Genomic DNA, 24,862 nt, shown 5'->3' with positions numbered 1-24,862 from the left:
GATAGCACTCTTGATGACTCCTTCCATTACTTTACTGATGATCAAGAGTAGACTGATGGGGCATTAATTGGCAGGGTTGGATTTGTCCTGCTTTTTGTGTACTTGGCCAGTAGATGCCGTTGTTGTAGCTATACTGGAACAGCTTGGCTAGTGGCGCAACAAGTTCTGGAGCACAAGTCTTCAGTACCATTGCTGCAATATTGTCAGGTGCTTTGCAGTATCCAGTGCCTTCAGCCATTCCTTGATATCACGTAAGGTGAATTGAATTGGTTAAAATCTGGCATCTGTGATGCAGGGGACCTCATCCACTCGGCAATTCTAGCTGAAGATTGTAGCAAATGTTTCAGCTTTATCTTTTGCACTGATGTGCTGGTCTCCCCCATCATTGAGGATGGGGATATTTGTGGAGCCGCCTCCTCCTCCAGTGAGTTGTTTAATTGTCCACCACTGTTCACAACTGGATGTGGCAGGACTGCAGAGATTAGATTGGATCTGTTGGTTGTGGGATTACTTAGCTCTGTCTATCACTTACTGCTTATGCTCTTTGGCACACAAGCTGTCCTGTGTTACAGCTTCACCAGCTTCACCATTTTTAGGTATGCCTGGTGCTGCTCCTGGCAGGCCCTCCTGCACTCTTATTGAACCAAGGTTGATCCCCTGGCTTGACGGTAATGGTAGAGTGAGGGATATGCTGGGCTATGAGGTTACAGATTGTGTTTGTGTACAATTCTGCTACTGCTGATGGCCCATAGCGCCTCATAAATGCCTAGTCTTGAATTGCTAGATCTGTTTGAAATCTATCCCATTTAGCACAGTGGTAGTGCCACACAACACGATGGAGGGTATACTCAATGTGAAGACAGGACATCGTCTCCACAAGGACTGTGCAGTGGTCACTCCTACCGATACTGTCACAGACACATGCATCTGTGACAGGCAGGTTGGTGAGGATGAGGTCAAGAATGTTTTTCCCTCGGGTCCCTCACCACTGCCGCAGATCCAGTCTAACAGCTATATCCTTTAGGACTTGGCCAGCTCGGTCAGTAGTGGTGCTACTGACTCACTCCTAGTGATGGACATTGAGGTCCCCCACCCAGAGTACATTCTGCACCTTTGCCACCGAGCACTGATTCATTTGCTGAGGGGGATGATACATGGTAGTCAGCAGCAGGTTTCCTTGCCCATGTTTGACCTGATGCCATGAGACTTCATGGGGTCCGGAGTCGATGTTGAGGACTCCTAGGGCAAAATCTAGACCCCCCTGGTTGTCGAGAGGAATACAGGGGAAGATCAAACAGAAAAAGAAAGTGTATGATGGGCATAAAGAACTAAACACTGCTGATAGCCTAGAACAATATAAGAAGTGCAGGGACTAAGGAAATCAAAGGGAGAGCATGAAAAAAGATTAGCAAGTAAAGATAAAGATAACCCAATGATGTTTTACCAATACATTAATGCTAAAAGGTTAAGGAAAGAGTGGGACCTATCAGAGATGAAGATGCAAACTTCTGTGTAAATGCAGAGGCTGTGGAAAGGGTTTTGAATGAATACTTTGTCTCAGTGTTTACAAAGGAAAGGAAGGATGTAGATATAGTAGTCCAGGAGGAACACTGCGGGATATTGGTCAGGATAGTCATAAAGAGAGAGGCAGTACTCGAAATCCTTGAAAGTTGATAGGTCACCAGGGCCAGATGGATTGTTTCCGAGTCTGCTGAAGGAAGTTAGGGAGGAGATAGCAGATGCTCTGAGGATGATTTTCCAATCTTCACTAGATACAGGGGAGATACTGAAGGACTGGAGAAATGCAAACGTAGTTCCATTGTTTAAAAAGGGATCAAAGGAAATGTCAAACAATTAAAGGCTAGTTAGTCTTACATCAGTGGTGAGCAAATTAGTAGAATCAATCCTGAGATAGGATTAACTGTCATGTGGAAAGGCATGGACTAGTCAGGGATGATCAGCATGGATTTGTTAAAGGAAGGTCTCGCCTCACAAATTTGATTGAACTCTTTGAGGAAGTGACAAGAAGGGTTGATGAAGGTAGTGCAGTGGGTGTTGTATACATGGATTTTGGCAAGGCATTTGACAAGGTCCCATGTGGCAGATTGGTCAGGAAAGTGAAAGCCCAAGGGATTCAGGGTAATGTGACAAACTGGATAAAAGGTTGGCTTTGTAACAGGAAACAAAGGGAAATGGTCGATGGATGCCCTTGCGAATGGAAAGTTGTTTCAAGTGGTGTTCCACAGGGCTCGGTGTTGGGACCCTTGCTGTTTGTGTTACATATTAACGATTTGGATGTGAACATGGCGGGGCACGATTGGAAAACTTACAGATGACACAAAGATTGGCCGAGTAGTGGATAGTGTAGAGGATAGCCATAATGTCCAAAACGATATAGATGGGTTGGTGGAGTGAGTGGTAAAGTAGCAGATGGATTTTAATATAGAGAAGAGTGAGGTCAAACAGTTGCAGGGATTACACAATACATGGGAATATACTAAGAAGGGTGGATGAAGTAAGAGATCTTGGTGTACAAGTACACAGGTCTGTGAAGGCAGCAGTTCAATTAGATAAGGTTGTAAAGAAGGCATATGGAATGCTCTCCATTGGCAGAGGTATACAATATAGTAAGGATATAATGTTGGAATTGTATAAAACACTAGCGAAGCCACAACTGGAGTATTCTGTGCAGTTCTGGTCACGTTACAGGAAGGACGTAATAGCTCTGGAGAGAGTGCAGAGGAGGTTTACAAGAATGTTGCCAGGGTTAGAAAAGTGTAGCTACGAGAATAGGTTGGGATTATTTTCCTTAGAACAAAGAAGGCTGAGAAGTGACTTGATTGAGGTGTACAAAATTATGAGGGGAATAGATAGTGGACAGGATAAAATTGTTTCCCTTGGTGGAGAATTCCAGAACCAGGGGACATAGATTCAAGATAAGTGGCAGAAGGTGTAGGAGGGACATGAGGAAGAACTTTTTTATGCAGAGGGTAGTGGGTGTCTGGAATTCGCTGCTCAAGTTGGTGGTAGAGGCAGAAACTCTAAACTCTTCTTAAAAAGTACCTGGATTTGCACCTTAGATCTGTAAGCTGCAGGGCTATGAGCCGGGTGCAGGAAGGTGGAATTAGAAAGGGCACCTCTGTGTCCTTGGGCTGGCACGGGCAAGATGGGCCGAATGGCCTCCTTCTGTGCTGTAACTTTTCTATGGTTCTCTGGCAGCTCCCTCCAAACTCTACCACTGTGCTGCCACCTTAGGGTTGCACCTAATGTGGTTTTCTTGAGTCTTTGATGTTTTTATCACAGCTGTCTCTAGGCGATTGAAGGAGGAAAAGAATTGAGAAAGCCAACACCACCTACAGTGTTCCAAAAGAAAGACCCTTGTACGAGAAGCCCCAAGGTTAAGATATTGAACTTCAGTACACAGCAAGAATGTAGAGTACAATTTTAAATAAATAGTCAAGCAAGGATCCCTAGAATGGTCATAACCATGAGTTACCACAGTGAAGAGAAGGGCGGTCAATAGAAGGAAGAATTCCACAGCCTCATGAGTTTTGTCATGAGGAGATAGCGAGCTACCTGATCAGGACTAGTTTCTTTGCTTCATTTTCAGTGTATGCTTTAAAAAAAATTTGCCTAAGCTTGGCTTTTCTCTTTCCCCCTCATCCCCCATTTGTCCTCCCCAACTATCCTAATTGAAATGGGAGTGTTCTGTGAGCTGAGGCTAGACAAAAGTGGACAGAAAAAGGAATATGGATGAACCGTGTTCAGCTCCTAGTCTGAAAAGTACAGCACTAGTAGCTATCCATCACTCTGCGATTATAAAAGAGTTGGATTGCACCTAAAGGTGGTGTCTTTTATATGATGTACATGGCAAAATTTATTGTGTTTGATGTATCTAGAAATCTCACTAAAATTGTATGGGCACTTGGATTGATCTGTGATTAGTATCGTCTATAACAATGTATTGATTCTCCCTACTGATTTCCTGATATTTATTAGTAACCTGTCAGTTCAAAAGTAGTGTGTTCTGCAGAATGTAAAATTAGAAAATTTAGTCGATTTGGCTTGCTTTACCATTTTGTTAGCTATGTCGGACCGGTCCATAATCCAAGTCCTCTGCTTTTTTTCACTTATCCCTTAGCACATTACTTCCCAAGCATCTATTTATTTTTTTGGGGTGCTTTTCATTGGAACTGTAACATAATTGTGAAATGCTTTTGCTTCAATTAGAGTGTAAATGGAGTGGCAATCCAGAATCTGAATCCAATCTGACAGAAGTGAAGTTGGGTGGGAATCCCTGAAGGAGGGAGTCTCCACTTGGCTTCAGGCAGTTTGAGCTTTAGCACATGATTTGCATTACATAACTTTAGGGCTTGTGTGAAGCTGAGACACCAAAATCTTAGTGTAAATGTGACTTAAGGCATAGCAATTAATCTTATTTTTATTTTGCTTGTGATAATGCTGACAAACCAATGTTGACTGTCCCTGGTTTCTTTGAGGATATTGAGGCAAACGATGTGGTGGGGCAATGGAGTCATGTGTAGGCCAGACTTGGCAGCGATGGCAAGTTCCCTTCCCTGATGGATGTTGATAAGCCAGTGGTTTTAGTGACATTCTGGCAATTCTTGGGGTCGTTTTCTGATGCTAGCCCACCAAATACCATGATGGGATTTGACCTTAAATACAATAACCATGAGAATCTACATTCTCATGACCCCTTGTGTGAAGGGGTTCTCCCGAGGTTGTACTTGTTTTACTCAAATTTATACTTATGACCTTTTTGTAGGAGAATTATTCCCCACGTATTTTGCGCATTCCTTTTGTATCTTAAGCCCAAATTGCACTGGTTACATCAAGTTTCCAATAAAAATTATTCATATAATCACAAGGGTAAAACCTTCCATTAACCTGCTCCAAGCAGGGAACGTGATGGAATTTAATCATTTTTCCATTAAAAATCATTGTGTTTGAGAGGAGTTGACTGGTCTAGTTTTATTAATGTAGCTGAAAATGGATTTATCATGACAATAAGCATTTTAATGTGTCCTAACCCCCACCTGTAAGATAACTGACCTTAAAAAGAATAAAATGAAATATTTACTGTGCCATTTGGTATGCATTAGTTAGTTTCTTAGTAAATTAAATATTTTTCATATGAAAATCTTCTAGAACATGCCTTCTAGTCCTTGTGCACCTAAGCAAATGAGCCCAATGAAGAGCCTTCACTAACCAACAGAATCAGTGAAATCTTGTAGTGCCAACCTGTGGATGTGACCTATGCTGATTGGTTTAACACACACTTCTATGTGAAAGATTGTGTAGAAAACAATTGCTTTTGGCGTAAACTCTACACCAACCCTTAGCCATCCCCATCCCCTAACATCAGATCACGTATTCTAAGGAGATTAATGGTTTAAAGTTAGTTTTTGCTTTATAATTCAGACAACTTGACTAATTATTTATTCCTGGTAAATCATTGGGAGTTTATCTAGCTAGTATATCCTCCCCATATTAGGATGCCTAAAATTGAACACACTATTCTTAATGACATATGAGCAGTGCTCTTCCAAAAGCAACAGCAATTTTATATTTGATAGTACAGAACTTGAATATTGCTGAGAGAGACATATTGCCAAAGCTTTTTGTCTGGTACTTATAAGGACAAAAGCAAGAATGCAAAATTTCAAACAGCATGTTCCTTCAATTGTTCATAATAAACAGAGTACAGACATACTCAAACAGCCTGCAAACCCAAAACAAAACGTCTACTGTTTCTGTGATTGGGCAGCACTTGCTGAACAATCCTGAATGTGTCAATAACTATGCTAACTATCAATTCATGAAAATAATGATGGGCTTGTAATGTGGTTCGTTTATGCTTGCTAGAAATGACATATGTTCATATGCAGTGGCCCGATCTCTGCAAACAAAAGGGAAGTGTTTAACCCTTGTGCCTTTTTTTAATTACCTGGGAGCTTGAGAAGACTACAGTTCCTGTTTGTTTTCTCCATGGCAATGTCAGAGCTAACTTGTCAACCAATCAGCACCCTTTTTTCCTGCATCATAAATTGTGATCATTTGAAATTCACATTTTTGCATTTGTCCTGAAATGTGCAAGACAAAAAGCTTCAGCAACATGTCTCTTTTCAGCAAAATTCAATTTTATATTCCATATCTCTTGTGATGAGGCTTGTATCCCATTAGCCTTTAGGGTCACTTTCACACACTCATACCCCTAAAATACTTCCTTTAATATTGCTCATAAAGTGTTTCCATATTTAAATTCTACTCCCAAGGTTCGCCATGAAAATTTTGTGAAGAGACTAAAGTAATAGGAAAAGATTGAAACTCAGTAGCTGAATTAACATGAACTACTGCCCTTGGTCAATATCAAGTATTAATAGATATTGTGCGGGAAGAGATGAAAATAAAGGTTGCTGTTGTGTACCAATATTGGCCCAGATTTTGCAGTCAATACCAAATTAGTGGCATCTGTCATTCGTTACACTTGTGAACAGACTTTTTATAAGCGTCTACACAACGCTTACAGGATTTTTTGGATCTGTGTAAACATGGCAATGAGATTGAAGAAATCTTACTGAAGCATGCAGAATTTGAACTCGGGAATGTAAGTTAGAATAGATGATTCAATGGCCAATCATACAGGAAGCAAAATAGAGCAGAAAGAAAGATGGGATTGGGGAGAGAAAGAGATGGGACAAAGTTTTTTTTTAAATATATTTAAATTTTGAAAAATCACGAATAATTAAAATCTGAAGAAATGAAACACCGCACTTATAAAAGTTCATTTTCTGTACCAGAGTGGCTGCTTGACAACAATTGAGACATTCATTAAAAATTTACTTACATTGGAAAGGACAAGTCCTAACCTTTTTTGCCATGATACATGGCTATCCATCACATACACAGCTTCATGTTGTTCCATGTATTTCAACAGAGTCGGTGGGATACTGGTACAGCTAAGCTTCTGGAGGAGCAGGACAGCAATTTCCTGATTTCCACATTGGATGGCAAATATTCTGATTAACGTAAAAAACAGGAGCAGGAGTAGGCCAATCGGCCCCTCAAGCCTGCCCTACCATTCAATAAGATCATGGCTGAGCTGCCCCAGGCCTCAACTCCTCTTTCATGCCAGCTCCTCATAGCCCTCAACTCCCCGATATTTCAAAAATCTATCTACCTCTTCTTTAAATACTTTCAGTGATCTAGCTTCCACAACTCTTTGGGGTAGAGAATTCCAGACATTCACTATCGTCAGGGAAGAAATTCCTTTGCATCTCAGTTTTAAATGAGTGTCCCCCTATTCTGTAACTATGTCCCCTAGTTTGAGATTCCCCACTAGTGGAAACATGTTCTCAACATCTACTCTGTCAAGCCCCATCAGAATCTTGTACGTTTCAATAAGATCACCCCTCAATCTTCTAAACTCTAATGAATAAAGGCCTAGCCTGTTTAGCCGTTCTTGATAAGTCAACTCCTTCATCCCAGGAATCAGACTAGTGAATCTTTTTTGAACTGCCTCCAATGCCAGTATATCCTTTCATAAATATGGGGACCAAAACTGTACGCAGTACACCAGGTGCGGCCTCACCAACACCCAGTACAGTTGTAACAAGACTTCCCTATTTTTAAACTCCAACTCCCTAGCAATGCAGGCCAAAATTCCATCTGGTGCCTTATTTATTTGCTACACCTGCATGCTAACTTTGTTTCATGCACAAGAACACCCAGATCCCTCTGTGCTGCACTTTATTTTAGAGTCTCTCTCCCATAGTATGCCTTTTGATTTTTTCCTACCAAGGTGCATGACCTCACACTTTACTACATTAAACTCCACCTGTCAAATTTTTACCCAGTCACTCTACCTATCTATATCCCCTTATAGATTCCTTATGTCCTCCTCACAACATGCCTTTCCATCTCTTTTTGTATCATCAGCAAATTTGGATACATTACACTCTGCCCCCTCCTCCAATTCATGAATATAGATAGTAAATAATTGAGCCCGTAGGGCTGATCCTTGTGGCACTCTACTAGTTACGTCTTTCCAACCTGAAAAAGATCCATTAATCCTGACTCTGTCTCTGTGTTAACCAATCCTCAATCCATGCTAATACGTTACCCCCAATTCCGTGAGTTCCTATCTTGTGCAATAACCTTTTGTGTGGCACCCTATCAAATGCCTTCTGGAAATTTAAATACACTACATCTACGGGTTCTCTTTTAACTCTGCTTGTTATATCCTCAAAGAACTCTAGCAAATTTGTCAAACATAATCTCCCTTTCACTGCCACTGCTCATCCACTGACCTTCCTCTTAGTCTGTTTTCCCAGCCCGCTTTAGACAACTCTTTTTTCATACCTCTGTAATTGCCCTGATTTAAATTGAGGATACTGATTTGAGACCCGAGTTGCTTGCCTTCAAATCAAAGTTGCAATTCTACCATGTTGTGATTGCTACCCCCTAGAGGGTCCTTAACAATGATATCTCTTATTAATCCCACCTCATTACACATTACTAGATCTAAAATAGCCTGTTCTCGGGTAGGTTCTGCAACGTTTTGCTCTAAGAAACAATTCCTGATGCACTCTACAAATTTGTCTTCCATGTTACCCCTGCCAATCTGATTTGTTCAGTCAATATGCAGATTAAAATCACCCATGACAATTGTAGCACCCTTCTTACACGCCTCCATTATTTCCCGATTTATACTTTGTCCTGCAGCGAGGCAACTCTTCGGGGGCCTATAGATGACACCCACCCATGACTTCTTCCCCTTGCTATTCCTTATTTCCACCCAAACTGATTCTACTTCATGATCTATTGCACCTATATCACTACTCACCACCTCACTGATACCTTCCTTTATTAACAAAGCTACCCCATCTCCTTTTCCTTTTTGCCTATTTTTCCGGAATGTTGAATACTCATGAATATTCCCAATCTTGGTTGCCCTGCAACTACATTTCTGTAATAGCTATCAGGTCATATTCATTTATTTCTATTAGTGCCGTCAACTCATCTATCTTGTTACAAATGCTGCGTGCATTCAGATAAAGAACCTTAAACTTTGACTTTTTACCATTATTGCTCATTCTGGTTCTGATTTCTGCTGCACTTTGCTGCTTATATTTTCTGCCCCTTCCTGTCACAGTTTGATTATCATTTACCTCTTCACTACCCTGCACCTCTGCCTTTTCGTTTCTTTTTGATTTTTAAACTTCCCTTCAATTGAACCCTAACCCATCCCCCACCCCCACCAATTATTTTAAAGTCCTATCTACAACCCTAGTTATATGATTCACCAGGACACTGGTCCTAGCATGGTTCAAATGAAGCCTGCCCCAGCAGAACAGCTCCCTCCTTCCCCAGTACTGGTGCCAGTGCCCCATGAATTGGAACCCATTTCTCCCACACATTTGAGCCACGCATTTACCTCTCTAATCTTATTTACCCTACGCCAAATTGCACGTGACTTGGGTAGTAATCCGGAGATTACCTTTTGTGGTTCTGCTTTTTAATTTAATCCTGAGCTGCTTGTAGTCCCTCAGCAGAACCTCTTTCCTGGTCCTACCTATGGGTGTTGGTACCTACATGGATCATGATGACTGGATCCTTCCCCTCCCACTCCTCTCCAGCCCAGAAGAGATGTCCTTAACCATGGCACCAGGTAGGCAACACAGCCTTTGGGATCCGTCTTTGCTGCAGCGAACTGTATCTATTACCCTAACTATGCTATCACCTATTACTACTACATTTCTCTTTTCTTCCTTCACTTGAATGGCGCTCTGTACCACAATCATGTCAGTTTGCTCATCCTTCCTGCAGTCTGTGCCTTCATCCACACCGGGAACAAGAACCTCTTACCTACTGGACAAGGGCACAGGCTGAGGCTCCTCCAAAGCTAATTTCTGGATCCCCATACCTGCCTCACTCACAGTCACACCCTCCTGTCCCTGACCATGGTCCAAATTTGTTGTAATTAATCTAAGGGGTGTGACTGTCTCCTGAAATCGTGTCCAGGTAACTCTCCCCGTCCCTGATGTGTCGCAGTGTCCACAGCTCGAACTCCAGCTCATTAACTCTGAGCCAAAGTTCCTCGAGCAACCAACAATTGCTGCAGATGTGATCACCATGGATCAAACCGGCACCCACCTGCTCCCAAATACTACAGCTGCAACACTTCAATAACCATAAGCCTGGATTTTCTGGTAAAATAATGGTAAGACTAATAATTCAAAAGGGAAAAGGAACAAAGTAACATGTGGGGTAAATCCAAATTCAGAACAAAGGCAATTACAACTTATTAAACTAAAGGAATCAGTCTGAGATGCACAGCAAAGAAGTCTTATGGCCTTTCTTCTCTCTAAGTACAACTAAGTCTGTCGTCTTGTTAAGCTTTTAATATGCCATGCTACATGCTCTTCCACCAGCCTATGTTATTACTGTGTTGGCTCAGCCACCCAACAATCCCTTACTCAAACTCTTCTCTCAGCCCATTTTGTCTCCATTTTACAATCTACATCCTTTTAACAGCCCATGGTGTTTGTCTTTGTCCAGGGTAGCGTTTACGTTTTAGCATAAATTTGAGATTTATGGAAATTTCGGGGGGCATCGATTGAATCTTTATATGCACCTATATAGCCCACAAAGACAAAAGCCTGGAAACCTCCCGTATAGAATACAATTATACATATTTCACTACATAGTGGATCAAAGGCTATCAATGTTTATGATTATAAATCGAATTCTCACGTGTAAAAAGACTCCTCCGTTGGATTTCCTTTTAAATGCATTCTGGCTTTAACCAGAAGCATAATGGAGGAGCGACCTTTCTGTACCCCGAGCAGCTTATTGAAGCTGTGACTCATAGTTCTACAAGTGCTATGGAAGATATTGTACAATCATTGTTCTTCGATTAATGCAATATGTAGGTCTGCTTTAGGTGACCATACATTCCCAAAACATCTCGCCAAATAACCAAGCACCATTACACAGAGCAGCTAATGGAGTGAGAAGATTTACAAAATAGCTTGCTATCCTCGATGTCACATATTAAAGAAAACAGTACATAAAGCAGTTTTTCACTTCAGGAGATGGGCTCTGCATTTAATGAGTTTGCTATTACGCATCCAGTTCTCCTCTTGATTCAAGCTTCTGGCCTAACTTTTTAAATGCTAAGATTTTTCCTCAACTTGTGTGTGACGATATAAGGTTGTATTCCTTATTTTGCGTCTTACATAACTGCATGGACAACTTGACTGGATACAATGCAATACTTCTTCTAATTGTTATTATATCGATGTCCTTATTTTAAATAAATAGCATCAGCTCCTTGTGTTTTTGTCTTGTTCTTTTCAGCCTGTTTGTTTTTAAAGAAATTTACAAGCATTTCAGAAATCAACAAGCATACAATTCTAAAACTTATATCAAGCAGGGAGATTTCACTTTGGGAAATCTTGTTAGTATGGTTCATTTTGGAAGAATCAGCCCAGCGCTGTGAAGGAGTTAGTAAACACACCTGAATCGCTAAATGTTAACGTGCCCCTATTTAGTGGCGGAGTTCACTTATCTTGACGTGATCCATTCTTAGTACTAAATAAATCTTGAGCACATGAGAAAAAGAAAGCTTAAAACCAGCAACAACATTTATGGGTTTGCCACAATGGACAATAAACAGTGTTTTTATGAATTTGGTAAATGCTATTAAGGTTCGCTTTTTAAAAGTGGTCCCGGTACTTTGGATTAGGGAGTGCAAAAAGGTCGATGCTGAGTAGAAGAAAAAAGAGTTAGGGTGGGGGATCCAAAGGTAGTTACTAAAATGGGTTTTGAGGTTTGTAAAAGTGGGAAAGGAAGTTTTAAAGATGGTTTAACTATAGGCTATTTTCTGGCTAACAGCCACCAATGGTTTTGCTGGGTGAATGGGAATAAGCAAAGCAGAACGTGCATGCAGAAAGGCAAAGTAGAAGGAGATCACTAAGTGGATGACAGCTGAAAACAGTGAGATTGTTGAAAACTTACTGCTCCAAAGAACCAGTATGTCGGGTTGGGAGATGGTGCTTATTATAGCTGGTTGGTTGAGATATGGAAATTAGTTTGAAGAGTATTGGAGAAGTTGAGTTCGGGATTGTCTGATTGATCTTTGAATCTAGTTAATAAAGTTAATCCCCCAATTCAATAATTACAGAACATGTCCCGAATTCAATGGTAGAAGTGAGAATCTGGTGGCACCAACTGCCAGAATCATTGGTATTAATAGATGCGTTGTTAGAATTGATCATTTAACCACTATCAATGGCACATACTCCAAAAATGTTCTATTAATATTTCGTCTCCCAGTTGTCAATAGGGGGAGCTTACTAATGTTAAAAGTAAAACCAACCGAGACGTAGCGTTGCGCTTATTTCCTCTGATGAGCCGAAAACAGGTCATAATAAATGTAATTTAAAATTGTATAGATAACGTTAAAAACCAATATCCTATGTATTCGAGTGTTACATTGAGGTATCGTTGCAGATCATCGGTTCTATCTTCACACTACACCCACTCGTGCGAATTTAAAAGTAACATTTCCACTGGACTCAAAAATCCTGCGCGGATGGGGAGAAGACTCCGGAATTTATCGCGGATGTGTTGCTCTCCAGCCGGACAGCAAAGGAAGGTGCACGAGAGCAATTATTGTGGGACGCGATCTTTCTCGTTCCCCCAGGGCCCTGGGAAAATTTCGAAGGCAGCTGGGTTAAGGTGGTAGCCGCGATGTTTGGGGCCTCGGCGGAGAATCTCCTCAGACAGGCCAGGTAACAGAGGAGGACCCCGGGAGGGTGGGCAGCGAGTGAGGCTGATGATAAGCGCACGGAGCCCTGGCCTCTCTTAACACTTAAGGCAGAACTTGCATTTATATAGCGCCCTTCATTTCAGGATGTCCCGAAACACCGACAGCCAATTAAATAGTCTTTGAAATGTAGTCACTGCTGTAATGTAGGAGGCAGCCATAGAGTAGGGTACCACAAATCACAATGTGATAATCCCCTGGTGTTGATGAGGGATAAACAGGACACCATCTCCTACTCTTCCTCAAAATGGCACCAAGGAATCTTATATTCACCTGAGAGAATAGGCAGGGCCTCGGTTTAACATCTCTGAAAGGCAGTGCTGCGTTCCTTCAGTGCTTCACTGCAGTGTTAGCCAAAATTAAAGGCTCAAATGTCTTGAAGTAGGATTTGAACCCATAATCTTAGTGAGAATGGGACTGCTGAGCTGTTGCCAACACAAGTAGCAAACTAGAGCCTTATTGTTCAACCAGATTGATGGCAGGCACTGGGAACTTTTTACAAAAACTAGGAACATTTGTAATCACTCTGGATTGGAAATAAGAAGTTTAGAGAGTGCACAACATCTGAAACGAGAAAAGGCCATTCTCTTTCAGACTGGGATAGGACTGTAGTTTCACAAAAAGGTCTAAATCATATTGGTTAACAGTTGAACTTCAGGTGCCTGCTCACAGGTTTAGAGTGTCAGAAATGCTGGTGTTACACTCAGGGCTTCTTTCACCCGTTTTGCGCAGATACTTTTGGCTCCTGATGACGGCATTTCAGATGACTTGTTAGTGAGCCTTAGCTCCCTAGATCCTCTGAGGGTTAGGTAACTTGCATGAGATAGAGAAGCCTACTTATTTGGAAAAAAATGTTTGAACCGCTGGTTCTATCCCATGCTTCCACAGATTCCTGCACATCTTTGAACAGGATAACACAACACAATACTTAATTTAGGGTGTAACTGCCAACAAGTTTATTAAAAAGCAATGAAAGAAATAAGAAACAACAGAATAACTTTCTAATAGTAGCTTAGCTAGCTTCTTGGAAAAGATAAAATGCTTTGCAATGTTAAACTGTATATATTAATCTTTAGACATCTTTTCTTCCTCTTTCTAACCAGTAACCAAATTTCTGATTAGTTAACAGTTTTCAGAGGTTTCAGATAGGTTCACTTCAAAAACTGCAGATTGTCTCTCACCTCTTCAGAAACCTTAAATAGTTGTGATTTAAATCAAAACCGATTAATAAATTCTTTCAAAACAGTAGGCAAAGCTATGCAGAATTTAAACAATTGCTGTATTCAAAACAACCAGAAGTTTGACAGCTCTTTCACAGCACAGTCAAATAGAAAATGCTCCATAGAGCTCTCAGGAAGAGAACCTCAGCTGGTTCCACCACCACCCACCACCCCTGCCCCCCTCGGTCATTTCCCTGAAGCCCTGCAATTTTTTTTCTTCAGATAATTATCCAATTCCTTTTTGAAAGCCATCATTTAATCTGCTGCTGTGACACAGGCAATGCATTCTGGATCCTAACCACTTGCTGTGTTTAAAAAAAATTGGTTTTCCTCATGTCACTGTTGGTTCTTTTGACCATCACTTTAAATCAGTGTCCTCTGGTTCTCAAACATTCAGCCAATGAGAACAGTTTCCCCCTATCTGCCCTGTCCAGTACTATCATGATTTTGAACACCTCCAGCAAATCTCAATCTTTTCTTTAAGGAGAACAGCCCCAGCTTCACCAATCTATCCATGTAACTAAGTCTGTCATCACCGGAACTATTCTTGTAAATCTTTTCTGTGCCTTCTCGAATGCCTTTGCATCCTTCCTAAAGTTTGGTGCCCAAAATTGGACACAATACCCCAGTTGAAGCCAAACCAATGTTTTATAAACGTTCACCATAATGTTCTTGCCTTTGTACTCTATGCTTTTATATATATAAGGCTGAGGATCCCATCTGCCCTATTAACTGCTTCCTCAACTTGCACTGACACCTTCAACAATTTGTGTATACATACCCCAAGGTCCCTCTGCTCCTGCATCTCTAGACCTGTATATATAAAATAACAGTTCATTTTACCGACTCAGATTACCTGGCAGTTTTTCATTGATCATTTGATTCTTCCTAAAAAGCTTCTCAGTAACTAAAAGATGTGCTTTAACCCATCTTTAAGATTTTACGGAGCAAAGGGCAAGCAGGAAGGAGATTGCACAAGTGTTTTTTTTATCAGGATACTGATGTGCTGCTGCATACAGAGAATTACCTTTAATCTATCATGGAAGTCAAACAGAACTGAACTGAAGTTGCAGAAAATGGAATGTATTGTCTCACTGTCACTGAGAGGTTATTGATGGCATGGCTGATGATTTAGTGTGGGAGGGAGTAGAGGTGACTGCGTGGTTCAAGAGCTAAACATGTAGATCTGGACATTATGCTGTGCAGTAATGTGAGAGTTCATAATGTATCCATGTGAAAGTCCTTTGCCCACTATTTAGATAGAAGCTTTAGTCCATTTGTAGTAAACAGGTTATTGCTTCTGTTAAAATACCAAACAAAGCAGCTTCATCAAAGCACCAGGTGTTTGCACACTGTTATTGCATATCAGGCCCCTTCTGTTTCATCTGTGGGACACAGACTGATGTCCCACAAGTTGATAGGATAGAAATTTCCTCTGCCTGTTGGCTAGAAAGAAAACTGGGAATGAACATACAAGTGTTAATTATGTCTTCCTTAGCGAATGTTTGGAGGGACTAATAGCAGCAAATACTGAAAATCCAGGTAGAATGAGCGTCTGTGATATAAATAAGATGGAATCCCACTTGGCTAAACAGATTCAAAACAAATACATTTCCTGGGATGGATGGTATTTATTTCGGAGGATTGATCAATACCAGGGATGGGATTTATGATGTAGTGGCCTTTATGAAGAAATTAAATTCTGGGCATGTTCCTTTAGATTGGAATCCATTATGTGGTTATTTTCAAAAATAAAAATGAAATAGGCACAGGCAACTACAGACCCACAGCGTGTATTTTAACCCTTTAATGCAGGTGAGTTAGGGTTGGGTGAAAAGTAAACATGTAAAAGATCTCAAATTTGAATTCAACCCATCTCAAACCTGCTTTTAATGGAGGTGGGGCAGGGAGTGATTCACCAATCCATATCTAGAAGGTGGATCCCTGACTTAAATATTTTAATAAAAATGCATGTTCCAGATTTCTTTTTCTGCTCTCCCTTTAACATATGAGCGTAGAGTCATTACAGCACAGGATTCCATTCGGCCAATCAGGTCCTTGCCAGTTCTCTGTAGAGTAATTCACTCAGTCCCATTCCTCCGCTCCAGTCCTTGGTCCTGCAAGTTTATTTGCCTCAAGTGCCCATCCAGTACCCTTTTGAAATGATCCATTATCTCTGCTTCCACCGCCTTCGAAGGCAGCATGGTTCCAGGTCATTACCAAATGCTATGTAAAAAAGTTCTTCCCCAATCCCCCTGCATCCTTGCCTAAAACCTTAAATCTCTGTATCCTTGTCCTTGTACCATCAGCTAATGGGAAGTAGCCAGCCAGGTTTCCTGGGCCTGGGGGAAAACTGGAGGTTAAAAGATGTGAAGACTGCTGCATTGTACAGGCAAGTGCCTTTCCAGCACTCCTTGTGGGTTAACAGGAGGAGGGCTGCCTCCACTGGGTCACCAGTCAAACCTCAAACCTCAATCAGAACCCCCCTCCCACCCCACCCCAACAACAATCCAATGTTCTCTGTGGCTGCAATCTCCTCCTGACTCAACCCCATGCCCCACCCTCCCAAAGGCTGCCCATAACCTGCTCCCCTCAGAACTCTCACAACCTCTCAGGTCTCCCCATCAGTATCCCTCCCACCCTCACCAACACCCCAATCTCTCTGTCCCCAATCGATGTCCTCCCATCAATGCGTGACTGATCTGTCTGCATCCCCCATTGATGTCCCTCTTCCCATGATTTTTCCACAATCCCCGTCGATGGCCCTCCAACACGCAAGCACTCTGACCCCTCGCTGTTGATGCTCTCCCATCCTGATCTCTCTGCCACTCATCGTTCATATATTTAAAAAAAGGAAAAGAACAGTGAGTATTGAGTGTTGGCCCCTTTGAGGATGAGACTGAGGAATTAATTGTGGGAAACAAAGAAACCACAGATACTTTGAGCAAGTATTCTGTATCAGTCTTCACGGTAGAAGACACAAAAAACATCCCAAGAATAGTAGAAAAGCAGTGGGCAAAAAGGAGCGAGGAGCTAAAACAATCTATTACTAGAGGAAAAAGTACTGGGGAAAAAAATGGAGACTAAAGGATGACAAGTCCCTGGACTTGATGGCCTGTGTCTTAGAGCCCTAAAGGAAGTGACTGCAGAGATAGTGGATGCATTGATTGTAATGTTCCAAAATCCCCTAGATTCTGGAAAGGTCCCAAAGCTGCAAATTGAACACCCGTATTCAAGAAAGGAGGGAGGCAGAAAACAAAAATCTATAGATTAGCTAGTCTAACATCTGTCATTGGGAAAATGCTAGAATCTGTTGTTAAGGAGGTTGTAGCAGAACATTTTAAAAATCATAATCCAATCAGGCAGAGTCAATATGTTTTTGTGACAAGGAAATCATTTTTGACAAATTTATTAGAGAATTTATTATCTTTGAGGATGTAACAAGCAGGGTCGATAAATGGGTACCATGAGATGTAGTGCTTTTGGATTCCCAAAAGGCATTCGATAAACAAATGAACATATGAAATAGGAGCAGGAGTAGGTCATTCTGCCCCTCAAGCCTGCTCCACCATTCAATAAGATCATGGCTGATCAGCTTGTGGCCTCAACTCCACATTCTGCCTACCCCCGATTAACCTTTGACTCCCTTGTTAGTTAAGAATCTTTCTACCCTGCCTTAAAAATATTCATCGACCCTGCCTCCACCATTATCTTGGGAAAAGAGTTCCAAAGATTCATGACTCTCTAAGAAAAGATTTTTTCTTACTCCCATGTTAAATGGGAGACCCCTTATTTTTAAACTGTGTCCCCTAGTTCTAGTCTCTGCACAAGGGCAAACATCCTTTCATCAACCACCCTGTCAAGCCCAGGTCAGGATCTTATATGTTTAATAAAGTGCCACACTTACTGCATAAGTTAAGAGCTCATGGTGTTGGGGGTGATATATTTAGCATAGATAGAGGATTGGCTAAGTAGCAGGCAGCATAGGGTCAGGATAAGTGAATCATTTTCAGGTTGGCAACTTGTAACTAGTGGAGTGCTGCAGGGATCAGTGCTTGGGCCTCAATTATTTGCGACTTATGTTAATGATTTGGTTGAAGGGATCAACTGTATGGTAGCCTAATTTATTGATGATACAAGGATAGGTAGTAAAGCAAGAGCCTACAGAGGGATATAGATAGGTTAAATGAGTTGGCAAAAATTTGGCAGATGGGATATAGTGTGGGAAAATGTGAACTTGTCCACATTGGCAGGAAGAATAGAAAAGCAGAGTATTATATAAGTGGATAGAGACTGCAGTACAGAGGGATCTGGGTGTCCTTGAACTTCAAAAAAAAATTCATTCATGAGATGTGGGCGTCACTGGCTAGGCCAGAATTTATTGTCCATCCTTAATTGCCCTTGACAAGGTGGTGCTGAGCTGTCACCTTAAACCACTGCAGTCCATGTGTTGTCAGAATACCCACAGTGCTGTTAGGAAGGGAGTTCTAGCGACAATGAAGGAACGAAGATATAGTTCCAAGCCAGGATGGACAGTCAGCCATGTATCATTGGAAGGGAACTTGCAGGTGGTGGTGTTCCCATGCATCTGCTGTCCTTGTCCTTCTAGGTGGTAGGGTTTGGAAGGGTTTGTATATGAATCACAGAAAGTTAGCATTCAGATACAGGAAGTGATTAGCAATGCAAATGGAATGTTGGCCTTTATTGCAAGTAGGGAAGTCTTGCCACAACTGTACAGGGCATTGGTGAGACCTTACCTGGAGTACTGTGCACAGTTTTGGTCTTATTATTTAAGGAGAGATATACTTGCTTTGGAAACAGTTAAAAGAAGGTTCACTAGGCTGATTCCTGTGTGATGAAGAAGGAAAGGTTGAGCAAGTTGAACTAGACTCATTGTTTAGAAGACAAAGAGGTGAGCTTATTGAAATATATAAGATTCTGAGGGGGCTTGATAGGGTAAATACTGAGAGGATGTTTCCTCTTGTGGGGGAATCGCATTAGAAAGCATTGTTTAAAAATAAGGGTCTCCCATTTAAGATGGAGATGAGGAGGAATTCCTTCTCTCAGTGGGTCGTTAGTCTTCAGAATTCCCTTGCATGGAGCACCGGTGGAGGCTGAGTCATTGAAAATATTCAAGGCTCAGTTAGACAGATTTGTGGTTGACAAGAGAGTCAAGGGTTGTGCGGGACAGACAGGAAAGTGGAGTTAAGGCAACAGCCAGATCGGCCAAAATATTATTGAATGGCACAGCAGTCTCGATGGGCCGAATGGCCTACTCTTATTTCCTACAATGTGCCCCCAACTTGATTCCCACTGTGCGCCGAGTTGGTTGATTTCAGCTGTGGCATTGAAATTGGAGTCAGTACAACTAGAGGAGAAAAGTCGGCCTGGATTTTCAGGATTGTCATAATCCTGTGACTACTGCTTGAAATTGAACAGTAGGTCTGTGTGGGTCAGTCAAGGCTACCCTGACATCTGCAGCCAAAGAGGCTGCACTTTTATGTGAAGAGTGGCCATCTGCAGGAAGCTGAAAGGCTACCAGTGCCTAAGAAACCATATCCAGCAAGAGTTGGAGGATGATGGAGAATAAATGGAGCTGGAAAATAAAGCAAAACAGTGCTAGAAAAGTATTTTTGGAAAATGTTAGTTTTTAGTTTTTGAAGCAAAAAATTGATGTGAGCCAATATATAAAAACCTGTGTGATCAATAAAAAAAAAAGCAGCAAGAGAGCTTCCCCCAGCTCTGCTTTTGGACACATACCAGAAATTCAAAGGGAAGGTGGCACTGAACAGGACTCTGAATGATTTACAATCCCACTGATGGATTTAGCTTGATGAGCATGATCTGATAAATGAGACAAGTTCATTCCCATTTGAGTGCCCTAATTAATGGGATTGAGCAATAATTCTTCCTGAACTGCAGCAGTTTCCTCAGGAGAAGCCGAAGTGTAAATGTCAGTTGATAATTAGATTCGCATGTGGCTCTCTGAGAAGAGAATCCAGCACACAGAATTGCAGTTGCCAGGATGCTAGTTTGGCCTTTTTAAAGAAAAACACGCACCTTTCATTTCTAACCCTTGCAACAAAAAATATATCTCACATTTTTACTAAGATTGTATGAAACAGAATTGGAGGACAATCCAGCCATAAAACATTAAAGCTGCTGTGAATTTTCTGATTGTATTTGCTCCCCACACCCAAACAATCAAAAACAGATACTTTTTATAAATAGCTTATGTCATGGTTGATATTAGTGAGAGCATTTGTTTCCAACGAGGGGCAAATGCTTTGGCCTGTATTGGAGATTTGGGCTATAAGGTTACTTCCAGTTTAAACCTGATAATCAGATAGACTGGCTAATCCAAAGGGGTGTGGAATTCTTCAGAATTCTCATGACAATTGGCGCCACTTTTAATACAACGAAATGGAACCATTCACTGAGACACTTGTATATGGAATCCATATATAGAATTATAGAGTACGGTGGTGGCGACAACCTTCCATCTACCTGAGATGATAAACATGCAGCAAAACAGTTGTGACTGGGATTGCTTCATTTGGTGTACTTCTAGTGGCTGAAGAGACCAATCCATGAGAGGCAGGATCTGCCACATATGAAGTGGTTTATCAGGTGTCATTGTGGTTTATTGGTTTCGGGATTGCCATCTGCTTTCAAGCTGCCATAGCCACTGATTGTCATGGTGGCACATGTTGGCCCACAGTTGATGACACCATTTCCCTCTGTCATCAGCTAGTATCTCCCAGGTGTACAAATTGGTGTTTAGGACCTACACGTCACACTTGTTGGCATCCTGGAAACGGAGCTTTGGGCAGCCTGCTGGTCTCCTGTTTCTGGCTTCCTGACTATACAGAAAATCCTTGGTATGCATCAGTCTCCCACCCTGAGAACACACCCAAGCCAGTGAAGCTGCCTCTCCTGGATGAGTGCTAGGATACTTGGGAGATTTGCTTTTGAGGGGATTTGATGGGATTTGTGATTTTGCCCTTTGATGATATGCTAAGAATGAAGATGAAAATTGTTGAGCTTCCTTTCTAGATAGCTGTAAGCCTTCCAAGTTTCACAGCTGTAGAACAAGGTGCTGAGAACACAGGCCTCATAAATCACCGTCTTGGTCCTAAGAGTCAGCTTGATGTTTTCCCATGCACGGTTTGTGGGTCGGCCAAAGGTGGTAGCTAATTTCTCTGCATATGCACCATGTTCTGCATCAAGGTTCAGATTGCCTGTCAAGGGACCCAAGATAGCAAAATTTGCTAACCAGTTCCAGCAGGGTGTTGGTTTGTGTGATCAAGGGTGGAGATGTGACACCCTGTCCCATAACCGTGGTTTTCTTGACACATAGTAAGGGAGAACAAGTTACAGGCATGGGAGAGACAACCGATGAATCTTTGTAGCTGAGTATGTGTGTGAGTGGTTTAACACCATATCATCAGCATAGAGGAGTTCTCTGATTGGGGCGAGCTGTATTTTTGTCTTTGCTTTCAGTCTGAACCAATTGTGGGGTTTGTCATTTGACCTAGTATGCAGGGAAACGCCTTCCATATCTGCATGGAAGGCAAAGGTCAGGAGCATAGAGCAAATAGCACAGAAGGAGGCCATTCAGTCCATCATGCCTGTGCTGGCTCTTGGAGCTATTCACTTAGTCCCACTCCTCTGCTCTTTTCACACGGCCCTGCACATTTTTCATTTTCAAGTATTTACCTAATTCCCATTGAAAGTTACTATTGAATTTGCTTCCATTATCCTTTCAGATAATGCATTCCTGATCATAACAATTCACTGTGAGTTTTTAAAAAAAGTTCTCCTCATCTCCCCTCTGGTTGTTTGCCAATTGTCTTAACTCTGCTGACACACCTGATGGTGAAAACAATTTTCCGTAGGTATTCCATAATTTGAAACGCCTCTATTAACTCTCCGCTTAATCTTCTGGGAAAAAATCCCAGCTTCTTTAATCTCTCCAATCAACTGAAGTCCCTTATGCCTGGAACCATTCTAGTAAATCCCCTCTGCTCCCTCTCCATGGTCTGATATGATCATCCGAGGTAAAGTGAAAAGTATGAACCACTTACCAGCATTTCAGTGTGTTTATTTACAAAGTTCCTGAGAAAGGGTGTCATTGAACCCAGCGCTGCAGCATCATGTACCCTGTTGGCAGCATAAATGTAATTCAAAGCTCCTTTTAAATATGTTCCAACAAAAAGTTCAGAGGTACTTTAAGAAGTAAACTTCTAACCTGCTCCATCATTCGGTTTACCACAGCTTTTATTTAATACCGTTTCTGCCCCGTCTCAGGGAAGTACAAGATGAAGACCTACAGAAGTTCTGCTCCCGGATCGCCGCTCTCTTACAGAATAAGGAATATAATAAGGAAGCAGTCGATTCCCTGCAGAAACTCTTCCTGATTGTCTCAGCAACAAAATACAGCAGAACGTAAGAATATGTGTTTGAAACAGAAGAATAAGATTTGGAGGGAATCTCACTATTTGATTGTGAACTGTTAACTTAGGTTTACTGATTGGAAGAGGGGTTTCTTTAATCATTTCAATTTGAGTTTTGTCATATTTTATTTGATTAAAGAAAAACTAGTTACAGGTGGCGGGGGTGGAATATTCTCAAATAAATCAACTGTCAAATTTCTCCATAATCATTTTGTGCATTCTATTTATTTAATAACTTCAGATTGACATTCAATAGTCTGAATCTGTGATTATCATTATCAGTGCATACTGCAAACAGATGTGAGGGACTTGTTTTTGTCTCTTGTCCTCAGCAATGAGCAGCAGTCACAGGATGGATGTAGTTACAGATTGAGTGTAATTAGAATGTGTTGTCCATCTGTATGAGTCAAAGTCTAATGCACTCCCATCTTTCTGTCTGATACCCAGTCTTTCCAGGGATGTCCTACATAAACTCCACAGTACCTTGTGCTTCCTGAAGGCACCACAGCCAGTACTTGTTCTGTGCTCAGCCATTCTGCGAGAGGTGCTGCCATGCAGTGCTTTGACCTTATCTTGTGATGAGGTGAATGATATGAAAACAATGAGCCTTTTGTCGAGTATAATACTGGCCCAGGTAAGGAGGGGCAGTTTAAAATATGTTAGGTTGTTTATGTATTTTGGTGTCTTGAGTTATTGATCATACCACATCACTGCTCTGACCTCGCTGCTAGGAGATATTGCAAGTACTGCCTTCGGTTACTCACTCCTCTACAGCAGTTTCTTCTATAATGACTAGGTTAAAATTGTGCACTATATCTACAAATTGCTATTTCTACTTCCAGGAACATAGGCCTTAGGAGCAGGAGTGGACCATTCAGCCCTTCAAGCCTGCCCCACCATTCAGTAAGATCATGGCTGATCTGGTTGTGTCTCAACTCCACTTGCTGTTTGCCCTCCATAACCCTTGACTCCCTCGCCTATCAAAAACCTGCTTAACTCAGCCTTGAATAAATTCAATGACCCAGGCTCCACTACTTTCTGGTGAAGAGAATTCCACATACTAATGAACCTTAGAGAGAAAATATTTCTTATCTCTGTCTTACACGGATACCTTATTCTTAAACTGTGTCCCTTAGTTCTAATCTCTCCCACAAGTAGAAACATCTTCCTGGTATTTACCCTACCAAATCCCTCAGGATCTTGTATGTTTAGATCACCTCTCATTCTTCTAAACTCCAATGGGCAGAGGCCCAACCTCCTCAACTTTTCTCCATAAGCTAAGTCCCTCGTCCCAGGAATGAGTTGCATGAACTTTCTCTGAACTGCTTCTAATGCAATTATATCTATTTTTCAAATAAGGAGACCAAAACTGTACACGTTATTCCAGATATGGTCTCACCAAGGCCTTGTATAGCTGCAGTAAAACTTCCTTACTTTCATATTGCCCCTTGCAAAAAAATACCAACATTCCTTTTGCCTTCCTAATTACTTGCTGGACCTGCATACTAACTTTTTGTGATTCATGTACCAGGACACCCAGATCCCTCTACATCACGGTGTTCTGCAATCTCCATTTAAATTGAGTAATATACAATATTATACTATCACAATTGTTCCAATTGCTGTGGAACATTTTGAACGAGAATGACAGAAACTAACTTTTCTTTTGCATCATTCATCAAATAAAACAATCCAGCTTCTCAATCCCACGTGCTGCCAAGTAACTATTGCTAAAAGGTTCATGCTTGTGTGGACATTGGGTGAGGCAGGAATAGGCTTGGTTGTAGTCAAATACCTTGCCAAAACTTACTACCTAAGCTTACATGTCAAGAATGCCACTTGGGTGGGGTACTGGGAGGAAGGATTATCACCCATGGAGCTTGGACCCAAACATTAGCACCTTTCAAAGAGAAGCAAAAACTAAATGGGTAAGAATCCCTGAAAATAATTATAAACTTTATTTTAGAATATCTGTTGAAAGGTTTATGTACATGAACCCTGCAGTCCCTAAAATAACACCTAATGCTCAACTCTTTTTACATGAAGCTTTGTACCTTCAGGTCCAGTGTGGCATTGTGTTACCTTTTTAGTTGTATCACCCAGCCTTTGCTGAACAGCTGCCCTCAGCTTTCCTGTCATATAACAGTAAGAAAAGTGAAATTTTGCTGAATTAATTCTTGGAATAAATAAAATGTTAGCAGATTTTCTCATGGTAACTCGTGATAAATGGATTATTGGTCTGGCAACAATATCTTTGTTCAGATTCTAGCTCAAGAGCTTTCTAAACAATAAGCTAATAGTGTTAGGTTTTATGTAACTGTTCTATAGCATTT

At 41.4% G+C, this 24,862-nt stretch overlaps 1 protein-coding gene across 5 annotated transcripts in view; it reads left to right on the top strand.

Annotated features, from left to right (window-relative positions):
- The first annotated feature begins 12,666 nt into the window (after positions 1-12,666).
- The window catches only part of ap5z1 (adaptor related protein complex 5 subunit zeta 1), a 56,803-nt gene continuing 44,607 nt past the window's right edge, over positions 12,667-24,862 (top strand). For all 5 annotated transcript variants that reach the window (XM_041206457.1, XM_041206458.1, XM_041206454.1 and 2 more), the window contains exons 1-3: positions 12,667-12,818; positions 22,384-22,521; positions 22,977-23,163. In XM_041206457.1, the coding sequence (XP_041062391.1) occupies positions 12,778-12,818; positions 22,384-22,521; positions 22,977-23,163 (366 nt within the window). In that variant the 5' untranslated portion in view covers positions 12,667-12,777. The remainder of the gene's footprint in view (positions 12,819-22,383; positions 22,522-22,976; positions 23,164-24,862) is intronic.

The sequence above is a fragment of the Carcharodon carcharias genome, chromosome 15 (assembly GCF_017639515.1).
Source record: "Carcharodon carcharias isolate sCarCar2 chromosome 15, sCarCar2.pri, whole genome shotgun sequence".
Lineage (NCBI taxonomy): Eukaryota > Metazoa > Chordata > Chondrichthyes > Lamniformes > Lamnidae > Carcharodon > Carcharodon carcharias.
This window is presented reverse-complemented; position numbering and strand designations above follow the sequence as displayed.